At 47.3% G+C, this 19189-nt stretch overlaps 1 protein-coding gene across 1 annotated transcript in view; it reads right to left on the bottom strand.

Annotated features, from left to right (window-relative positions):
- Nucleotides 1–19189, bottom strand: part of PGM2L1 (phosphoglucomutase 2 like 1) — a 1482539-nt gene that overhangs the window by 73946 nt on the left and 1389404 nt on the right. The window contains exon 12 of the mRNA XM_069640198.1: nt 9270–9459. Coding sequence (XP_069496299.1) covers nt 9270–9459 — 190 coding nt within the window. The remainder of the gene's footprint in view (nt 1–9269; nt 9460–19189) is intronic.

Below are 19189 nucleotides of genomic sequence, written 5' to 3'. Positions count from 1 at the left end.
TGGGGGAACTGGTGGTTGATTGGACAGTCAAAACAGTTCTGAGAACCATGGTCTCCCCGGCTACTGTGGAGCTATCAAGATGACTTAGTCGTCCCGTCTCCCTGACCTTGCAGATAATCCTGTGTATAAGAGGGGAGGGTGGGAATGCGCATGCTCACAAGCCGTCCCACTGAATCTGCAATGCATCCCCCAGGGAAGCTGTGCCTTGACCCATCCAGGATGCAAACTGACAACACCTCCTGTTGGTCTGGGTGGTGAAAAGGTCCACCTGTGGCTGACCCCATTTTTGGAAGATCTCCCTCACGACCCTCTCGTTCAGTTTCCACTCGTAATTGTCGATCCCCAGCCTGCTGAGCCTGTCTGCTTCTAGGTTGGACTCCCCCGATAGGTGAACGGCAGAGAGCGATATGCTGTTTGCTAGGGCCAATTCCCATATGTCTATTGTTAGCCTGCATAGAGGAGAAGATCTGGTGCTCTGCTGTTTGTTGAAGTAGTACATGCAGATGGAGCTGTTTGTCTGAATGCAGACCGGGAGAAACGCTTTCAAGGCTAGCCATATAGCCATAACTTCTAGCCAATTTATGGCCTGTCCCGGTCCTATCTCGACCACAGGCCCTTGTTAGGCAGAATCCTGTGCAGTGCCCCTAGGGACCACTACACACAATTAAGACTACAAGTGGTAATACAAGTTTTACCTTTGGTACAAGCCTGTACTACTATGTTAAAGTGGTAGCAGTAGCAGAGCAGCCAGGCTTATCTCAAGAGTATATGAGCAGTAGCAGAGATTACACAAAGGGACCACAATTACTGTGACTCAAACAAACACTGACTCAAGGTTTCAAGTAAATAAATATAAGTACATTTATTTTTAAACCGTTTGTTATAAACACAAACTTCTATTTATTCAAAACCACATGTAAAATATACTACAACCAACCAATTTGCTTTGTACGGTATAACTTCAAGGTAAGTACCCTATGTTGTAACGGACCGGTGTTGTGAAACAAAAGACCTTACCGGGAATACATATGCAATTACTTTTTGACAGTAATGACAGTTCGGTCTTACTAAAGAAACGCGTATCTGCGGCAAGAAATGTTACCGTGGCAAAAACACACTTAGCACCTGAGTTACCCAGAGAGAGTTGGGGGCAAAAATCATAGGCAATACTTTTGTCAAGGCAGACAGAATCAGAGAACACTCATGGACAGAAATTCAAGAGTCAATAGGCCGGAGCCAGTGTCAAGTGGAACCGGGTTCCTGTTGTCGAGGATCACACGGCCGGACAGTTCAAGATTCAACGTAGCCAGGAGTACTTAGTTATTGTCAATGGAGGAAGCAAAAGTTATAAGAAGGAGTGAAGATAAGGACAAGCCTTGTAGTAGGAGGAAAAGGGATTCACCCGATTTCCTCAAGCAGAACACAGTACCTTATTCAATGAAGAAGCTGGTGCCACGGCAGTTGTTCCTGGTAGTTTCCTGCAGACCCACTGTTCCTGGAGCTTCGGCAAGAAGGACGACGTCTGGAGGGGTCTGCACCACACAGGGATGATGCCATAAGCAGTGACGGTGAATAAAAGGTGCGCTCCTTAAAAACAGCAAAGGCTCTTCAGATGGCTATCCGGACCACTACAGCAGTGTGCAGCAATTTCGACCATGAAGAGGATCCTCTGGCTGTAGAAGCTGGTTAACCCCACCAGGCTCAAGGGAAGAAGACTCCGGACTGGATCTTCTCTGGTCGTTGAAGGCTAGATAGCTGAGGACTGCAGCAGGGCTTCACCGGGACGGTACAGTTGCAGCAGCCGACTTCTCCGCTTCTCTTCGGTTCCTTGTAGTTCCACTGGCGACTGACTTTCAACCCAAGAGTCCTGCCTTTTATGCGAAAATACCCCATTCACACAGCCTGGCTGTCAATCACGCAGCAGGGGGGTTGGCCAGCCCGGACAACCACCTCAGCCAATCATGGCAAAGTGCGACTTGGGTTTCCTAGGATACCCTGTGAAGGGGTGACTACACCCCTCTCTCACATTCAGCCCACCTAGACACCCAGACAGTGAACAAAAAAGGCAAACCTGGTATGCCGTGCAAAGTAAAACACAAGAAGGATTTTAACAAAAAGAAATAATAAACCCAACCGGAGCCAAAAGAAAAAGTATTTGGCCAAGCGGGTTTAAGTTCGAGGCTAATAGAATAGCCTACAACAATACCACGTTTACATAGTATAATCGCGGTAGAAAAGTTAGGGTAGATACCACTGCCACCAGCCAAGTCTAAATGTTAAAAGAGCGAAACAATGCTCTAGGAGGTACAGATAAAAAGGGCTAAGGATTAACCCTTTCCAGTACTCCATGTACGATGGGGTGTACTGGATCTGTGGTTAAATGACTAAGTAAAGTTAATGGCAACTTTACCCTTTTCTGGGGGACAGTAGTCAGCCCCAGAAATGGAGTCGGTGGGATGTCTGAAAGCCAACCCTGTGTCACTGCACTGAAGGTGCTGTGTAACGCACAAAAGAAGGGGGCTACTGAAGTGGTGTACTCCAGAGCCCACAATCACAAAAACAGATGAAATACACATGGCAAAACATGGGTAAGAGTGGGGGAAAAGCTCACACTCTTACCAAGTGAAAAAAATGCACTCCAGAGATCCAGCAAATCTGCTGAGGGACTCACTAGGTAAGGGAAATTAGCCATTGAATGAGAATTCTCCCTAAAAGCCGTGGACACTGTGCTCGTTCAAAGTGGCTCCCCAAACCTGGAGGGATGAGTCCATGGTAATGATGTATGCTGGTTGAGTCTGCCTGAATGGTCTGCCTACCAAGAGGTTGGAGTCTGTCCTCATCCAGAGAAGTTCCTGGTGGAGGTGGGTTGGTATGCTGACTAATGCTGCTTAAGAGACAGTTTTCTGATTCTAAGATGCTGAGGAATGTAGCTGCAGCCTCCTCATTTTGAGCCTGGTGTGAGGAACCGCCAGAAGACAGGCTGCCATATTCCCTAGCAGGTGCTAGTACCACCATGCAGAAGTTAGCGCCCTGCTCAGGAAATGCCGGTTGCTTTGAGCACTGCCACCCTGTCCATGGAGGGGAATATTTTGTGCACTTTCGTATCCCAAATGAGATGGAGAAGCCCACTTCGTATACTGTGTGCATAAGCCTGGCTGCAGTGTTCTTGACTACCTCCGGGGAATCCACTCGTACCTGCCAGTCGTCGAGGTATGGATATAGGTGGTGGCCTTCCGATCTAAGCAGTGCTGCCACTGCGTTTATTAGTCTCGTAAACACACCCTTGGGGCTAAATTGAAACCGAATGAGAGAACGTTGTATTGGAAGTAGAAGCCCATGACCTGGAATCGTAGGAAGGTCCGATGGGCTTGCCAAATTGGAACGTGTAGGTAGGCATCCTTTAGATCCAGGGCGCACATCCATTCTCCCCCAAACAGGGACTCCACCATCCATGCTGGCGTTACCATCTTCAACTTTTGCAGGTGTAGGAAAAGGATCAAGGTTGAAAATGTCTAGGACAACCCGCAGGCCGGTCTGGTTATTTTTCTGTGTGGCTAAGATACAAGAGTAAAATCCCAAGCCTCGTTGCGTGGGGGGCACTTCCTACACTGCTTCGCTCGCTATTAGAGATATTATCTCCGCCAGGAGAGTTGCCGTGCCAATCTGCGGGAAGGAGGGGTGGGGGGGCTTGAGGTATCGGAAGGCGGAAACCTAGGGAAACCACTAAGGGCACAGCACCCATGGGTCTGCGAACCTTGTCCGCAAGGACTGAAAATGAAGAGATCTGTGGTCCCTGATGACCCAGTCGCTGCTTTTTTCCCCTCGAAGGCTGGTGCCTGGGAGGGGGACTGGAAAAAGCCCTTGTGTACAGTCTTCTGCTGCTTACAGCAGTGTTGGTTAGCAGACCTTTCGGGTTTCCTGGTGCGGCGTACCTGGAAGCCCTTGAAACCACCCAAGGTACGACCGCTGTCAGACCTATGGTGGCTCTGGCTGAAACTCTTGGAGACCGGTTATGCCAGTATGGCCAGGGATTTGGCTGTTTGGGAGCTATACTTTTTCTCATCCAACTCCTCATCAGTGTAGGAATGGAACAAGTCCCCTCCCTCAAATGGTAGGTCGAGGATATGGTCCTGTATATCTGGTTTGAACCTAGTGGCTTTGAGCCGCGCACTCCTCATATCTGTAGCCACACATATGGCCCTGCCTGTTGTGTTGATGTGTGCCACCGATGATTCCATTAGGTCTTGAGCCACTATTTTTGCTTTCGCTAGACCAGCCTGAAACCGAGCCGGTCTATGGATTGGGAGATCAGGAAGGAAGTCGGCAATCTCCCTCCACAGTTTTGGTTGACTGCCGCTACATGGTGTCCGCATTTGCTTGCCATAGGTGGAGAGTGGCATTGGAGTAGACTTTTTTTCCATAGGTCTCTAGGACCATCTCCTCCTTGCATATTAGGGCCGAAGTGGATGAGCATCCACTGATACTGCCGCAATGTCTGCCGCAATGACTGAGGAGTGCGGTTGAGGGTGCACAGACAGGATGAGGGAACCACCTTCCACCTGTTTGTATTTGGCATCTGGGCACTTGTTAGTTGGCTGCCTTGAATGAGGTTTTGCCCAACCATTCTTCGCCAGGGCCTCTACACCCTTTTGTAACGGTACGCCAGATTTTGCAGCCGAGTGGATGGGGATAAACTCTGCGAGGTCCCAAGCCTCTGGCTGCTCCTTTTGTGTATGCAGAATCGTAAAGGTACTCCACTACCCCGGCCAACTTTTCATGGAAAGCCCTTGTGGAGGAGGAGGTGCCCTGATCGTCATCGTCATCTGTGTCCCCCGCTGTGTCGTGCAGGCCTGTGGAGTATTGGGGGAGCTGTAGGAGCGCTTGCTAGGCTGTGAGGGGGGGCTTTGCAGGCTTCAGCAAGGCCATTGTGGTGTTTGTTACCAGAGGCTGTACCGCAGGCACAGGTTGAGAGGGAGCCTGTGATTGGACCGGAGCTGGCTGCTTGCGGGAGCACCGGCGGGATCATGTCCTGCATGATTCCATTAAGTATATTACCCATCTATGGGGATTTCATTAATGTGAGGAACTTGTCGAAAAAGCACTCTTCGCATGCTGGGGTCTTCCGAATGTGTCTGCACGTACTGGCAGTGCGGCCATTTTGTCCTGTACTGTGGCACGTGCTTGATGTATGTTGACTGCTGTACTGGGCCTAGTCTCTGCCTGTCTGCTTGAATGCGTAAGCTCTGGCCCGCCCTGCACCGCAGGTGTGGACCTGGGAGGCAGTGTGCCCTCGAACATAAGTCTGGTAGTGCTTTCAGTGCTGCGTGTAGGTACCCCCTCAGGCTTGCGCTTGGTAGTAGAGCATAGCCCCTCGGGGGATTCCATAGTGTAAGAGCCCTCTGGCCCATCAGCGATTGGACCAGGAGGATCTGTGGCTCCCTCAGCCGTGTGGCCGGTTGCTCGAAGCGCCTCAGTCCTCTTGCTGGTAGTAAGCCTACCAGGCCCCTCCCGCTAGGTGACGCCCTTACGGGGTGCTTTGGAGAATAAAATACTTACCTTCGGTTTGGTGTTTCTCTGTACGTAATCCTTGATGTGCTCCGGTGGTGAACTGGAGAACAGCTCCCTCCACCTGGCCAGCCAGTTCTTTAATGACCAGGTTTGTAAGTGCGTCGCACGCCGAGCAGCCGTCCCAGCCGTGGTCTTCGCCAAAGGGACCGATGGTATAGTGTGTGCAGGTCTGACCTGGGGAAGGATCTGTCGCAGGTTGGGCATCTGCTAAAGCATGCTGTGGCCGGTATACCCTGGGAAGGAGCATAGGCACCGGAGGACTGAACATCTTTATCTCTAAAATAAAGAAAGTGATTAGTATGAATAGAATAAAAGGGGAAAAATATCCCTCGGGAAGTCTAAAAGTGTGAAATTACAAGGAAAAAAGAGCCTCAACCACAGCTTGGGTAAAGAAGTCCGCTCCAGTTGACGTGGAAAAGAGGACTGGGGTGTGGTGCTGGTGGGCGGAGTCAAGGGAGCCTTGCTCCCGGGGCCACGCCCCTGCGTGCAACTTCATTTAAAGGGGAAGATGATTTTTCTGGTGAAAAAGGGTCTGTTCCCGTACCTAGCGAGGGACACCCATACATTATGGAGGAAAGGGGGCAGAACATAGGAGTATGAGATGGGAAATGGACTTGGGATGTACCATCTCATAAGAAGACGAGATGGGGAAATAAACTTACCTGGTAAAGTTGAAAGTGGATCTAGATCGTAGATACTTTTAACAAAGTATGCTGGTCACCATGGAAGATGTTGAAAAGAAAGTTATAGCCTGCAAACAAATGCTGGTCTTGTTGGGGGGCAAGAGGAACATGTAAGGATAGGTTTTAAACCGTAGAAAGGTCTAACCATTTTGGTTAGAGATCGTTAAGTGGATGGAAATGGTTCGGGCAGGTACCTAGAGAGCTCACCACTGTTCATCTTTGGTCAGTTTCCCACCAGACTTAACTTCACCTACAACCACAAGAAACGGGTCTAAAGAGCTCTGATTGTTGCCGGGAAACAGGTCTTGAAAAACTGCATAAGTGAAGATAAACCAAAACTTGGAAGACTGGTTGCAGGGTTTAGCAGCCTGGTCAGCTAGGGAGAAGGTATCCTATTCTAAGAAAGGTCTAGCCCATGAATAGGATTTAGTGTGGGGAATGTTAAATTAATTGTGTGTATAAAGACGAACACTCATCTCCCCGACTGTCCTCTGTGCTCTCCTAGTGTGTAGTCATACCATATGTTCACTTTCTTTGTATACTGTATGTGTGGTGTGTTATGTATTCACAACCTGAAGTTGCAATGTAGTACAAATAGTTAATGCATTATTAAATGGAAAAGAAACATGGCAACACAATGTCAATTTAACTATCTTAAGTGAAGACATGGTTTATGTCCCACTACCTAGCCCTTATGGTGTGTTTATGTGGGTGATTTAGGGGGCCAAACCCTACAACACCTTAGATGATATTGGGCCTGGGTGATGGGTGCCATCACACCAACACCCCACCTTTCTCCCCCTCATGTACTGCCCCCCCAACACAGAATCACAACTTCCACACCAACTGATTTCACAACTAACCACCACAGATCGAACTGTATCAAGGTCTACTTTGCCGATTTCAACCCTGGTGGTTCCCATCCAGACAGCAACCCCATTGTAAAGAGTAACCTCACTCCTCTCACCCCCCCTATGAACTTAGATGACTTATCACCTACTCATCACACACAGCTAGCAACACCTTTTACGTTAAAGCACAAATCGTGTTGCTCTGGAAAATAGAATCTCAGTGTCATGTTCAGACCCTCACCTGACACACAGCCCCCTCTTGCCTCCTCAGCAAGACAAACAAAACATTACAGATATTGCCTTTACATCACTCATACCCCCACCATTCCTGCATGCACTTCCCTCCACTCTCAACAATTACAACATGATCATCACGAAGGCACTCAACAAAATTGCTCCCTCATCAACCTTACTACCAAAACATAACATGCACACTTCCTGAATGGTGAATTCTCACCTCAAGTCGCTTCCAATCAATCGCCCCCCCAATGGCTCAACATCAATTACTGTCTCACAAATGGTACTATTCCCTCTGCGCTCAAAACTGGGCAACTCTCACGTTTCTGCAAAATAAAAAATCTCTTGGACCCATAGTCACCGAAATTTACTGCCCCATCGCGATCCTGACATACCTCGACCGAATAGTTGAATGCTTCATCACTACCCAACTGAAACACATCACCACAAACAACCTACTCAATCCCTTCCAATCTGGCTTTTTTTAACCTGGTCACAGCACCGAGAAAGCTACACTTTAAATCCTAGATGACCTCCTCAACATCACAAAGGACACACACCACTATACTTAATCCTCAACCTCTGCAGCCCTCAACAGTATCAACCACCCCATTCCACTCAACATCCGATCCCACAGGATGAAACGCTCAGGCGCCTTCTCTGACTGTGTCACCTCCTTCCTTATTGACAGGACACACTTTCTCTCCATGCCACCTCTTTGATCTGACCCCACCCCGGTCAAGTATTGAGTCACACAAGGCTCTGCTCTGTCTCCACTCTTCTTCAACCTATATGTTGAATCCCTTGGACAGACCCTTCGCAAACACAGCATCCATTTTCATCAATATGCAGACAACACACAGATATACTTCCAAAGCTCATCACCCCTCACAAATTCACATCCTCAAAAGCTGTCTCTCCACCATCACCACCTGGATGGCTGCCTACTTCCTCAAGCTCAACCCTTCCAAAACAGAATACCTCCTCATCTGTGCTCAGACCAACCCCAAACTCACCCCCTGGACCAAAGAACTTGGCACAGACACCAGCACGTATCCCAACACTCTCCATCTGTCAAATACCTTGGCTTCATTATCAACCCCTTTGCTTCCTTCACATAGCTGCTGTCATCAAAACATGGAATCTACACCTACACCTCCCACCTAAGATCAGATACATCCTTCCTCCTGATGACTTCTGCACTGCAGTCCAAGCAATGGTTCTCTCTGAGCTAGACTATGGCAATGATCTCCTCAGTGGACTCCCCAAAAGCACCTTTGCCCCCCTGCAAGCCATACAAAACACAGCAGCCACGCTCAACCTCCACTTACCCAAACATTCACACATCACCCCAGCTCTCGCCAAACTCCACTGGCTTCGCATAAACCAAAGAATTGTCTTCAAAGGACTATGCATTGTTTTTAAAGCAATTCACCACAAAACCCTATCTTACCTTCACGATAAACTCAAACCCATCACCCACACAAACTCCAGCCAACCAAGCCAGCATCTCTCACATTGTCCACTCCGCAAACTAACATGTACATAAAAACAAGCATTTACCCACTCAGCATCCAGGCCATGAACACCCTACCTCTTCACATCCGCGCTGCACCCTTTATTACCAATATCATTCAAAGCATACCGGTTTACAAACACAAACACACCCCTCCATCTCCACTGCTATCACTTGTCTATCCTTTCTCTCTATCCTATCCTGAAAATGACAATATCCGTTGTACAGAAATCACATTAATGAATGGTAAATAAACCAAATACAAAAGGGCACATCAAAAAAGTGCACTTCAAATGTTCACAACTTCTCCATTCATATCACGTTCTTAATTTTGAGGAGGAAATCCTGGACGGAACGCAACAGAAATTATGATCTTTTCAATAATTTAGGAGTACAACACTAAATATAACTTACGGATTTCCTATCATGTTGGCTGCTGTCAAATCCAGTGGTGACATCCCGTATGTTCAAAACACCATAGGCACCACAAAATGCTGGATATTCTTTTGGTAACCCGAAATTTCTAAGACGCTCAAAAATCCTTTTGATTGTAGCTGGGTCATGGCATATGAAATAGGAGGTCTTTGAAATATGATAGCCATATCTAAAGCAAAAGGGCCAGAAAAAAACTTAGAATTATCTCAAATTTATTTTTGCCAGCCAATAATGAATGAGCATCAGACAATTTACTGCACTTCACAGCATTACACATTTACTTCCCTTTGTTTTATGCTATAATTTGCTTTTGCAACAACAATAACATACATGTGTATGAAGACCGACCCACCTGCGCCCACCAAACAGATACATACAGCCGACTGTGCATTTGACATGAAATCCGCCTTCATTAAACCAAACATGTATCTCATTCAGCCACTGTAATTAGGTATTGAATATACGGAAACCAGACATCGGGGGGCGGGCGTGGCGCTGCAAAATTCGAATGACTGCAATGTTCACATCGTGACAGTAAGCAAAATCTTCTAGCCTGCCCTGTATGCTGAGGGGACGGTTCCTCCCTCAGGCCATGGCCAACCTACGGGCTAACAGCAATAACAGTCCTGTCAGGTGCCTCATCCCCTTTGGTAGGGTCTTTGTGCAACCCAGGAGAGTGAGAACAGGGTGGGGCTCTAGCTGTTCCCCGACAATCGAGGAGATTTTCTGCAAGAACCCCGCCCAGAACTGGGAGACCTGCAAACATTCCCAGGCGAGGTGAAGAAACCCTGCCGGAGCCACCCCACACCAAGCGCAGGATTCAGGAGTACCAGGAATGTTCCTGTGAAGCCTGGCCAGAGTGTGGTAACAACAAAACAAGGTCCTGGTGTATCAAGGGTTGGCCCATATGGGGTATAAATGAATTAGAATTATTCATCCGGTCCAAAACCTGTATAGCTAGTGCAATTTATAGATATTACATGCGGTAAAAAGTAAAGTCATTCCTTCAAAATGAGACAAACATTATGGAAATTACAAAGTAAAAGCTTTATATAAAAGAAACAAAAATAACATACATGGGGAGGTCTAGCATGTAAAAACATATAAAATCAGTGATATAAATGGTACATACAATTATTGGGTGTAGAGTCATTAAGAAAATGAGAACACTTAGTGGAGAACGTTAACATAAATTTGTTCTTAGTCACTTTTGGATTACAAATGAAATCTTAACAAGTGAAAGTATTGAATTGAAAAAACAATTGTATTAATGATAAACTGTGTTCTTGCTAGGAAATCATAAGAAAAACAAATGCCCCTTGTTGTTGTACAATTGTGATGAAACAAATAAATTAGATGTTTTTATATCCCAAAGTCAAAAATTATTATATATTGGGATTGGGTCTGCCTACGCATCAGGGGGATGAAGTAAGGGAAACAGATTAACAAGAAAGGAGCTTGTAGAAAAAGTATCCTTGTCCTTCGATTGGTGGTTGCAAAAAGGAAAAGATCCTGGATGTCACCGTGTTGTGTGATGGACCTTGGATCCCCTCTGGTTAACAATGCGTTTCGGCGGTACAGACTCAAAAGAATAATGATCTTCGTATCTGAAGAGAATACTCCGCCTTCATCAGGGCAATAAATAGCAGGACCCTGCGATTATGAAAAGGGGGAGAGCCAGTTAAATGAAGAGAAAAAGACAGGATATAAAAGTGTTATACAAAGTTGTAGGAATAAGTGAAGGGTAACAAATTATACATCAAAATCTGCATGCAGACTAGAGTGTCATGCTAGAATATGGGCAGAGCAGAGGACATTAGTCTTGTCTGCCTTGTGTCTCACATTACCAAGTCTACATGTTTATAAAAGTAAGGAGTCCTCAGATAGTGCTAATGGACCAGCCCCTCCTGAAAACATAAAAAGATAATGGTATTGGGTCCCCTTCGGAAGCGCAATGCTCCGTGCAGACCTGTCGGTCCGGCGGCACACATGGGGGGGGAGCAGGGAGGGGGAGAAAGAGACAAGATATGGCAAATTAAAAGGGCACTCACCACAAAGGCTTCGATCAAATCAGAGTAATTCTGGAAGGCTGTTATTGTGGTAAAGTGTGTCTCTGTAGAACACGTGAGGATGGGTATTTATTTTGAATCACAAACATTTTGAAGATGTTCGTGAGGTTCATAGATTCTCATCATAGGTCCGGTGGACCGGCTGAGACCTAGAACGAAAGTATGCCTATATTTAAAAAAAGAAATAGAAAAGAAAGGGGAAGGCATCAGAAGTAATAAGTGTTATCCTGCCCTTGGAAACATAAAAGGCACGTGAATAATTACCTGCAAGGGTGTCTTGTCAAGGCTGTCTGACGTAGAGAAGACAGAAAATCTGGGGGAGCAGAACCCAGAAGAACAGATGTCCGCCTGGGAGCAGCCTCTGGCGGTGCGTCTCTAAGTGGGGATCCCTGGGCGCGTGGCTGTGTGAGAGGGCGAGACAGTAAAACAAGGAGGGAAGGAGTTATCAAGATTCTATGGAAAAATGGGGCCAAAATGGAACTGTGTAATGAGACCCACGTTGTTACCTGTGCAGGGTAAACAGGATGTGTCAGGTCAGATGGCATTCACACGAAGTGAGGGAGAGCAGAGTCGTCCCTGCATGTCAACCCTCGCTGACGCCGGCAGCACGAGTGCAGGCTGGAGCTGTAAAGTAGAGGCAAGGTAGCGGTTGTCAACCGGACTATACGTCAGGCCTCGACGTGGAGGGAAAAGTGCCTCCAGGAAATGAGATGTCCAATGGGAAGCCAAGACCAAATTGAGTGACGAGGGGTGTGTGTGCTGCGTCAGATCAATAGTGTGGTCGGAGGCCGGGGGGAGTGTCGTACGGCGGAGCCGAAGCTGGTTGACAAAAATGCTCGTAACCCAGGAAACGGGTGATTGATTGTCTGTTCCAGTTGTCTACAGCCCCCGAGAGTAGCAAGGGAGGATTCTTTGCCTGTGTACGAGGGCCTGGGCCGGCGAGAAGCCTGAGTGGGAATGGGTAGACGACCGCTGTGGCTAGAAGACTGCTGAACACAGTGTGGTCTTAGAGACCTGTCTGTCCCGTTTGGCGAGGTGCCGAACAGAAAATCGAAGGGAACAGCATAAGTGTTCCGTGTGTCCCTGTGAGCACACGGAAGACAGATGTCTGTGCCTAGGAATCCAAGTGTTGGGAAATGAAGGGAATGCGTGACGTGGACGTATGAATTAGTCATTCTCAAGTGAATATAGCGTCAGAAGGAAAGGTTTGATACGCGGGGTGCCTGCCCGGAAAGTGCACCTGGCGAAGCTCTAAGTATGGGAGTGAAAGGAGATACAAGAGGGGAGGGGGGGAGAGTAAGACAGTTCATCTGAGAAAGTGATATAAATTAATGCGAAGCTGTGGTAAACCTGGTGCAAAAAATTGAATTGTATCAACTTATACCTGACTTTAATGACACCCGCTGCGTCTGTCCCAACACATGATTAATCCTCATCTGTTATTTCCCTGCCTAAGTGTCTCTCCCACCTCCGTCTTGGCGCCTCCCTGTGCCATGGAATAGCTGCCAATAGACTATTATATATCCGAGAAACCAGACGTACCTCCCCCTGAGAATGAATCACCCCCTGCAGCAGCGCCCATGTGAGGGGCTGTTTAGGGAATGATGGGAATAGAGCCTTAAGCGCTTGGGGCACCCGAAAATACAAGAAGACATCTAGCAGCGAGTCACCCCCTCTCTTTAGCCTGCTGCAGAGAGAGGAACTTATCTGACATAAAAAATCTCTGAAGGCGTCAATATCCAATTTCCTTACCCACTGGAGATAAGCTTACTCCCCTGATATAGCCAACCCAATCACATTTTCTTACAGGGAGGAGGGGTGAATATTGTGCGCCCACACTCATCTTGCACGCTAATTTCCTCCAGATCGCACATGTCATTTGGATAATATTCGGGAAGTGGGGTGGGACAGGGGGAGACCTCGAAAGGACCACTGACCGTAGCAGGTTCGGGGCGGCCAGCGCTCTCTCCACATGCACGTGCGGTCATAAAGAGAGAAGCATACCAATGTAATAGAAAATGAGCCTGAGCTGCCCAATAATAGCGCTCCAGATCTGGGAGAGCCAGTCCACCCCTCCTGAGCGGCTGCGTCATGGTAGAATATGCCACGCGCACTGGTCTTCCTGCCCAAATCAGATCAATTACGAACGCCTGTAACCTTAGGAAGAAGCTACTGAGCAAAAACAGGGGGACATTGAGAATGACAAACTTACTCACCGTAGTGACTACCTTACTCCTAATCCATAGTCCCCTTTCCCCCATACTTTTGGGACATTCCGTCCATTGGGACGGTCAGGAGCACTTTAAGCATAAAAAAATTACTTTTTTGTCCTCCTTTTATGTTTACGCGGGGCCACTGCACGACTGTAGCCCTGCCTTCCTAAGCTCTGCCAGTGCATCGCCCTTCGGTCCTTTTCTATCGCCAGGTTGAAAGACCATTTTAGCAAAATAGAGGATACTTATTATAGGGGACGGCGGACGGGCATATGGAGGACAAGCGACTATGGACTAGGAGTAAGGTAGTAACTACGGTGAGTAACTTTGTCATACTCCTACATCCCGTTCACTTTCCTACATACTTTTGGGTGATTCCCAAGCACTGACCAAAGAAAACGGGAGGATGGACATTTCCCTTATTGGAACAAGTTTTTTAAGAACTGCCTGGCCGAATTGGGCATCAGCCCGGGAGCTCAGGTCAAGGCAATAATGTCTGCAAAAAAACAAAGGGGAAGCCCACGTAGCAGCCTTGGCTATGGACCCCCAAGGGACATATTTCTGGAAGGCAACAGCAGACAATTTGCCTTGGACCAAATGTGCATGAATGCCGTTTGGGGGCTGAAGGCTGTGTAGAGGAGGTCCCAGACATGGCCTGCACCCCTGCTCCACATTTCGAGATGCCAGCAAAGTACTTGCAAATATATGTGACGTACAAGGAGCAGCTGAACCAAAAGAGAGCTGCAGTGGGCCTCTGCCCTGTGTATGTTAGAAGATCAGTACATGTTGAAGTGCCCATAACCAGACAGCCCTGGGCTGCACGGTACCCAATCAGACAACCATACCTGCCATTGGTACGAAACGACGAGTATTTACAGACCGTCCACGAGGAAACCCCGAAGGCCTTAATGGAAGGCCAATGGAAATAGACTAAGGGCCTAGGCAGCCCCGAGAACAACCAGAAGTGGCTACTGAAAGCTAGCATGCCCGTACCAGTGACTGCTAGAATAAATGTAATGGACAGAGAGAATAGATAAAGTTAAAACGTAAGGAAACGTTGCCATGAGACAAGATGGAAGCAACCGCCCCATCGAATAAGCTTGAAACGCAAGATGCTCAGAAATCGATACTGCCTGCAATGCTTAGTAGAAGAATAGAGCGGCAAGCGCCACCCATATATCTACCTCAATACAGCACAATGTACAGGTGCGACTCCATTTTGTGAAAGCAGAAGTGTACCCAGGCGGCCAGAGGGCTAACAGGCCGAGTTTCGAAACCTAACAGAGGCCAGGGAAGAAGCAGGATCGAAACTTAGCAAAGAGAGGCTTGTGCCGGAGAAATCGAGGTCAACCAGAGAACACAGAATTAAATACACGAAAAGATGGAAAACTAAAGCAGATTCACGGTGAACTAGCATGTGACCAGCCAGGCGCGAAGATGCACCACCGCCTGATGTCATCCAGAACCCGAGGATGCCATAACTTCTCCTGCTAAGAGACTACAGATCCAAGGCCATAACCAGCCAACTAATTGACACATAGCCCTAAAACACTGATTGATGGAAAGGAGGAAGGGTGAATCTTGGGACACTAGGCACCTGGGTGTCTATTCGGCAAGCTGCTAATTAAAGTGAAGAGTTATGTTTAGGGGTGTAATTTGCCCAATCATGATAGACCATGTAATCTAGGATCCTATAGACACTGTAACCAATGAGATGTCGTACTTGTAGTGATGTCAATCACGTGTGTTGTAGAGGGATGGGCATAAACGCCCACCCGATAAGAGTTATCCAATCCAATTGCTTTATTTCCATATACAGATATAACACCTATACTTAGGTTACCTTTCCTAACCAATTATGCTGCATGATTATTTTTTATGGAAGTAGACGTCAATGATGACGAAGTTTGCCCATAAAAGAGGCTGTTGTACTGAAGTTCGGGGAAGTCGGGGTGAGGCAGGTGTTCGAGATGCTACTGATTTCCATCTGCTGATGTATGTATCATTAAACAGACTTCCCTTTGCCAATTTACTGAGTCCTGATTATTGAACCTGGCTGGAGTATGTGAATCCCGCACTATGTCCTCGCATGGTGCAGCTATCTTGTATTACTAGTTTTCGAGGGTGAGTACTGACCAATGGGCCCGTCAGGAATTTCCTCTCCTCGTCAACACTTGGTAGCAGAGGATGGTTTCGGCCATCGATTAGTGATAATCGATTGATATAGTTATAAGACACCTTTTAAACCGATGGCACAAAGTAACTCTGGGCCTTCGGTTACATCACGAGTCCTTTCGCCATTCCGGCTGAGTAAGCTGAGAAGCTCCCCGTGGACAATGATAGTGTAATTATTCCCAAAAATCTGCAGTGGGTCTGAAGGAACCCGCTTTTACAAGAATAACCCTTCTCATTCCCACGGGCAGCGGATCGGACGAAAACCATAAGAACTGGAAGAGGAAGGGGCGGTGATCCTGAAATTCCAGAGAGGAAAAGTGACGATCAGTGGGTGAAACAACAAAACCTTGTATGTTGGCAAAAGTCTTATAGGCCTTAGAGTAAGAAGGGGAAAGGTAACGGTGGGTGGCGGGGAAAAATAATATAGCTAGAAGTAGGAAAGACTGTACAAATATATAGGGGGTAAAGACCTAGGCTCTTGATATCAAAACTGTAAAGAATACCGGGGGGTTGGGGGGACCCGAGAGAAAAACGTTAAGGGATACCGGGAGGGCACCCAAGACAAAAACTGTGAAATTCGCCTTGTTCCTGCGCTTTAAAGAGTGGTCAGAAGGAACTTGAACCCAGAGCCCACAGAGAGGGGGACGCTAGGCTATGATGACGTTTAAAGACGTCATAAAGAGGTAGTTAAAATCCCATGTCGGGGTATTAAATGGAAGGCAGGTATATGCATGACCAGCTGGTGTCTGTCTAGTCTGTCAAGCGTCTGTCATATATGTCCTGTGTATGCTGAATGTGGAATAATTGTGTTATCAAATTAATGGCAATGCATTTTTGCTTTACGCGATTCTGTAAATGAGAGGGAATCGCCACTGAATTGATGCATTTTGAGTAGAATTATTGGTATAAAATTGCAGAAATATTGGATTGGAGCTTGCGTATGTGGTGCTCGCTCATAATAGCGTAACATTGGAACACTGTGCGATTATTGTTGGTGACGAAGGTGAGAATGGAAGAAATTACTCCACTCGCACATTTGTGCAAGCAGTTGCCAATGCACGCTACAAAACTGAAGAAATTTAGTCAAGAATGGGTTAAGGGCACCGCAAATAAAATGTTTATGCCTTGGCCCCAAAATGGGTCATTGTTGAAGGCTGTTTTACAGCATATGACTACCTTCTTGCATGCCACATATAGCGGGAAGAAGCTCAGGAAACGCCTTGCTGTTCTCGAGCTATGGAAAATGTTTGAACAAGTGAAGGAAGAAGAGCACCCCGCAGATTGGATATTAAACGTATGTACAGAGGTGGGTTAGACGCCTACCGCGCCACCTGCCCCGCCGGAACCAGTTACTGAAGAAAGTAAGTCAGAGGGTGTGTACCCACTACGAGAACTGAAGGCAGCCACAGGGTATAGCAACCCTGCATATGAGTCACCTGCGTGTAGAAGTGACGAGACAAAAGAGAAGGAACAGGAAATCGACACGGCCTCCACGATCCCGTGGGACAAAGAGAGGAAAGGAAGGATCAGGCACAAACATGTGCACCCCTCGATAGAGAGAGGGAGAGAGATAGAGAGAGAAAGAAACGGAAAGGAAGCAATGAGTTAACATTTGCAAAGGACGAATGGATGGGAGGGCAGATATTATTGAAATTAGATGGAAAAGGAAGCAATGATGCAAGGCCGAGTGAACGGTCTGATGAGGTGAAAAGAAAGGAAAGGGAGAAAGAAGTGGCGAAGGACGAAAAGGCACGAAGGAAGGAAATGTTGAGACAGGAACAAATATATCACGAAGAGCAAGGAATACCGCTCCGTCACACACAACGCGCTGCCTATGAAAAGTAGAGGCAGAACATGCTAAAGTTAGAGGAAGAGAAGAGAATGCACGAAAGAAAGGTAAAAAAGCGAGAAGATGAGGAAGATAGAAGGGCAAAGGAACGTAGACATGAACGAATGAGGAAAGTAGACAAGGCTAGAGAGGAAGCGAAAAAGCGAAGAGAAATGGATGAGGAAGAAGAGCGTAAACGCAGGCAAAGGGCGCGAGACTTAGAATATTTGCAACGGGAAGTAGAAAAACCCAATCCTGTTGTAGACTGGGAAGACATAGGAATTCTTTCCGGCAAACGATGTGGTACGAGGTACAAGCGGGACAGGTATTGATGATGACTTCGACACCAGAAGCATCGGGGAAGCGATTGATAAAATATGTGATGAGATGGGCCTGGAACGAATCTCCCAAGAGGGAAGGGAAGATGAGCGCTTAGAGAGCACTCAGCTATATGACAATGAGGATGTCACCCAAAGTAGTGGGAGTAGGGGACTGTCCCTAGATAGACTCGAAGTCGAGCAGAACGAAGATGATACCAGAAGCTGTGTGAACTGGGAGTATTCAGAATCTGACTCCGAAGGGGAAATGGAAGAAACAGTGTATGACGAAGGGAGACAGTGTGAAAGGCAGCACCCAGGGAACCGAGAGGTACGATGGTAAGATGCTAGCGGGTCCACAAGTAGGACACCGAAATCCGCTGGACAGTCCAGCGTCATAAAGAGACACCCCACGGTCAGAGGGGGGCATCAGCCCCTGCCAATGCGGACAGGCTGAGAGCATTACCAGGCAGGCGGCAAGGCGGAAACGTCAACCTGGCAAAAGACCAGAAAGATAGAGAGGACTGCGCATTCCAATTCCCGCTATTAGAGAAAGGGGGAGCAAGACCGCAGTATATTCCTTGGCCGCACATGGACCGCAAGAATCTTAAAAATAAACTTCCCATGCTGACGTCGGGGGCTGGGAAGTGGATACATGAGTTAGAGAGTTGACAGGGGGTGTCACTCTAGCCATAGGGGACATTAAGGGACTCCTAATTGCTATACTTGGCGAAAGAGCAGATGATGTGTGGAAAAGGGCAGGCTACCCTGGGGTGACCATAACTAATACCACTCATGACGGAGCGCCATTTAATAACTGTAGGGCATCAGTCTGGAAAGCGCTGCACATATTATATCCGGACACATCAGATATGGGAGCTTTAATGACTCGTAAAATGAGTCAGAGGATCCATTGCTTTATATCCAAAATTTTCAGGAGGCGTGGGTACTCGAAACGCATGAATCTTGGATGAAATCTATCCCTGTATTCTACCATATATTGTGCCAAGGGTTACCAGAACTGGTGCAAAAACAGCTCAAAAAATTGGTAGGAGTAGAAGCTAAACCATGGACCGAAATCCAGTTGACAATTGCACATTATTGCAGAGAATCGGAAGAAAGAGGCAACACATAAGGGAAAGGAAGCGAAGCTAGTGCAAAGGAAGCTCTCAAAATACGCTCTCGAGGGAGCCATGTTGACAAGCCCAGTCGATTCCAGTGCACAACGTGCAACTGAACCGCCGCAGACCAATCAGGGTAACGCGGGATTTTACCCAAGAGGGAGAGGTTTTGGAGG

This window comes from Ambystoma mexicanum, chromosome 7q (genome assembly GCF_040938575.1).
Source record: "Ambystoma mexicanum isolate Mex_15411 chromosome 7q, UKY_AmexF1_1, whole genome shotgun sequence".
In the NCBI taxonomy this organism is placed as follows: Eukaryota; Metazoa; Chordata; class Amphibia; order Caudata; family Ambystomatidae; genus Ambystoma; species Ambystoma mexicanum.
This window is presented reverse-complemented; position numbering and strand designations above follow the sequence as displayed.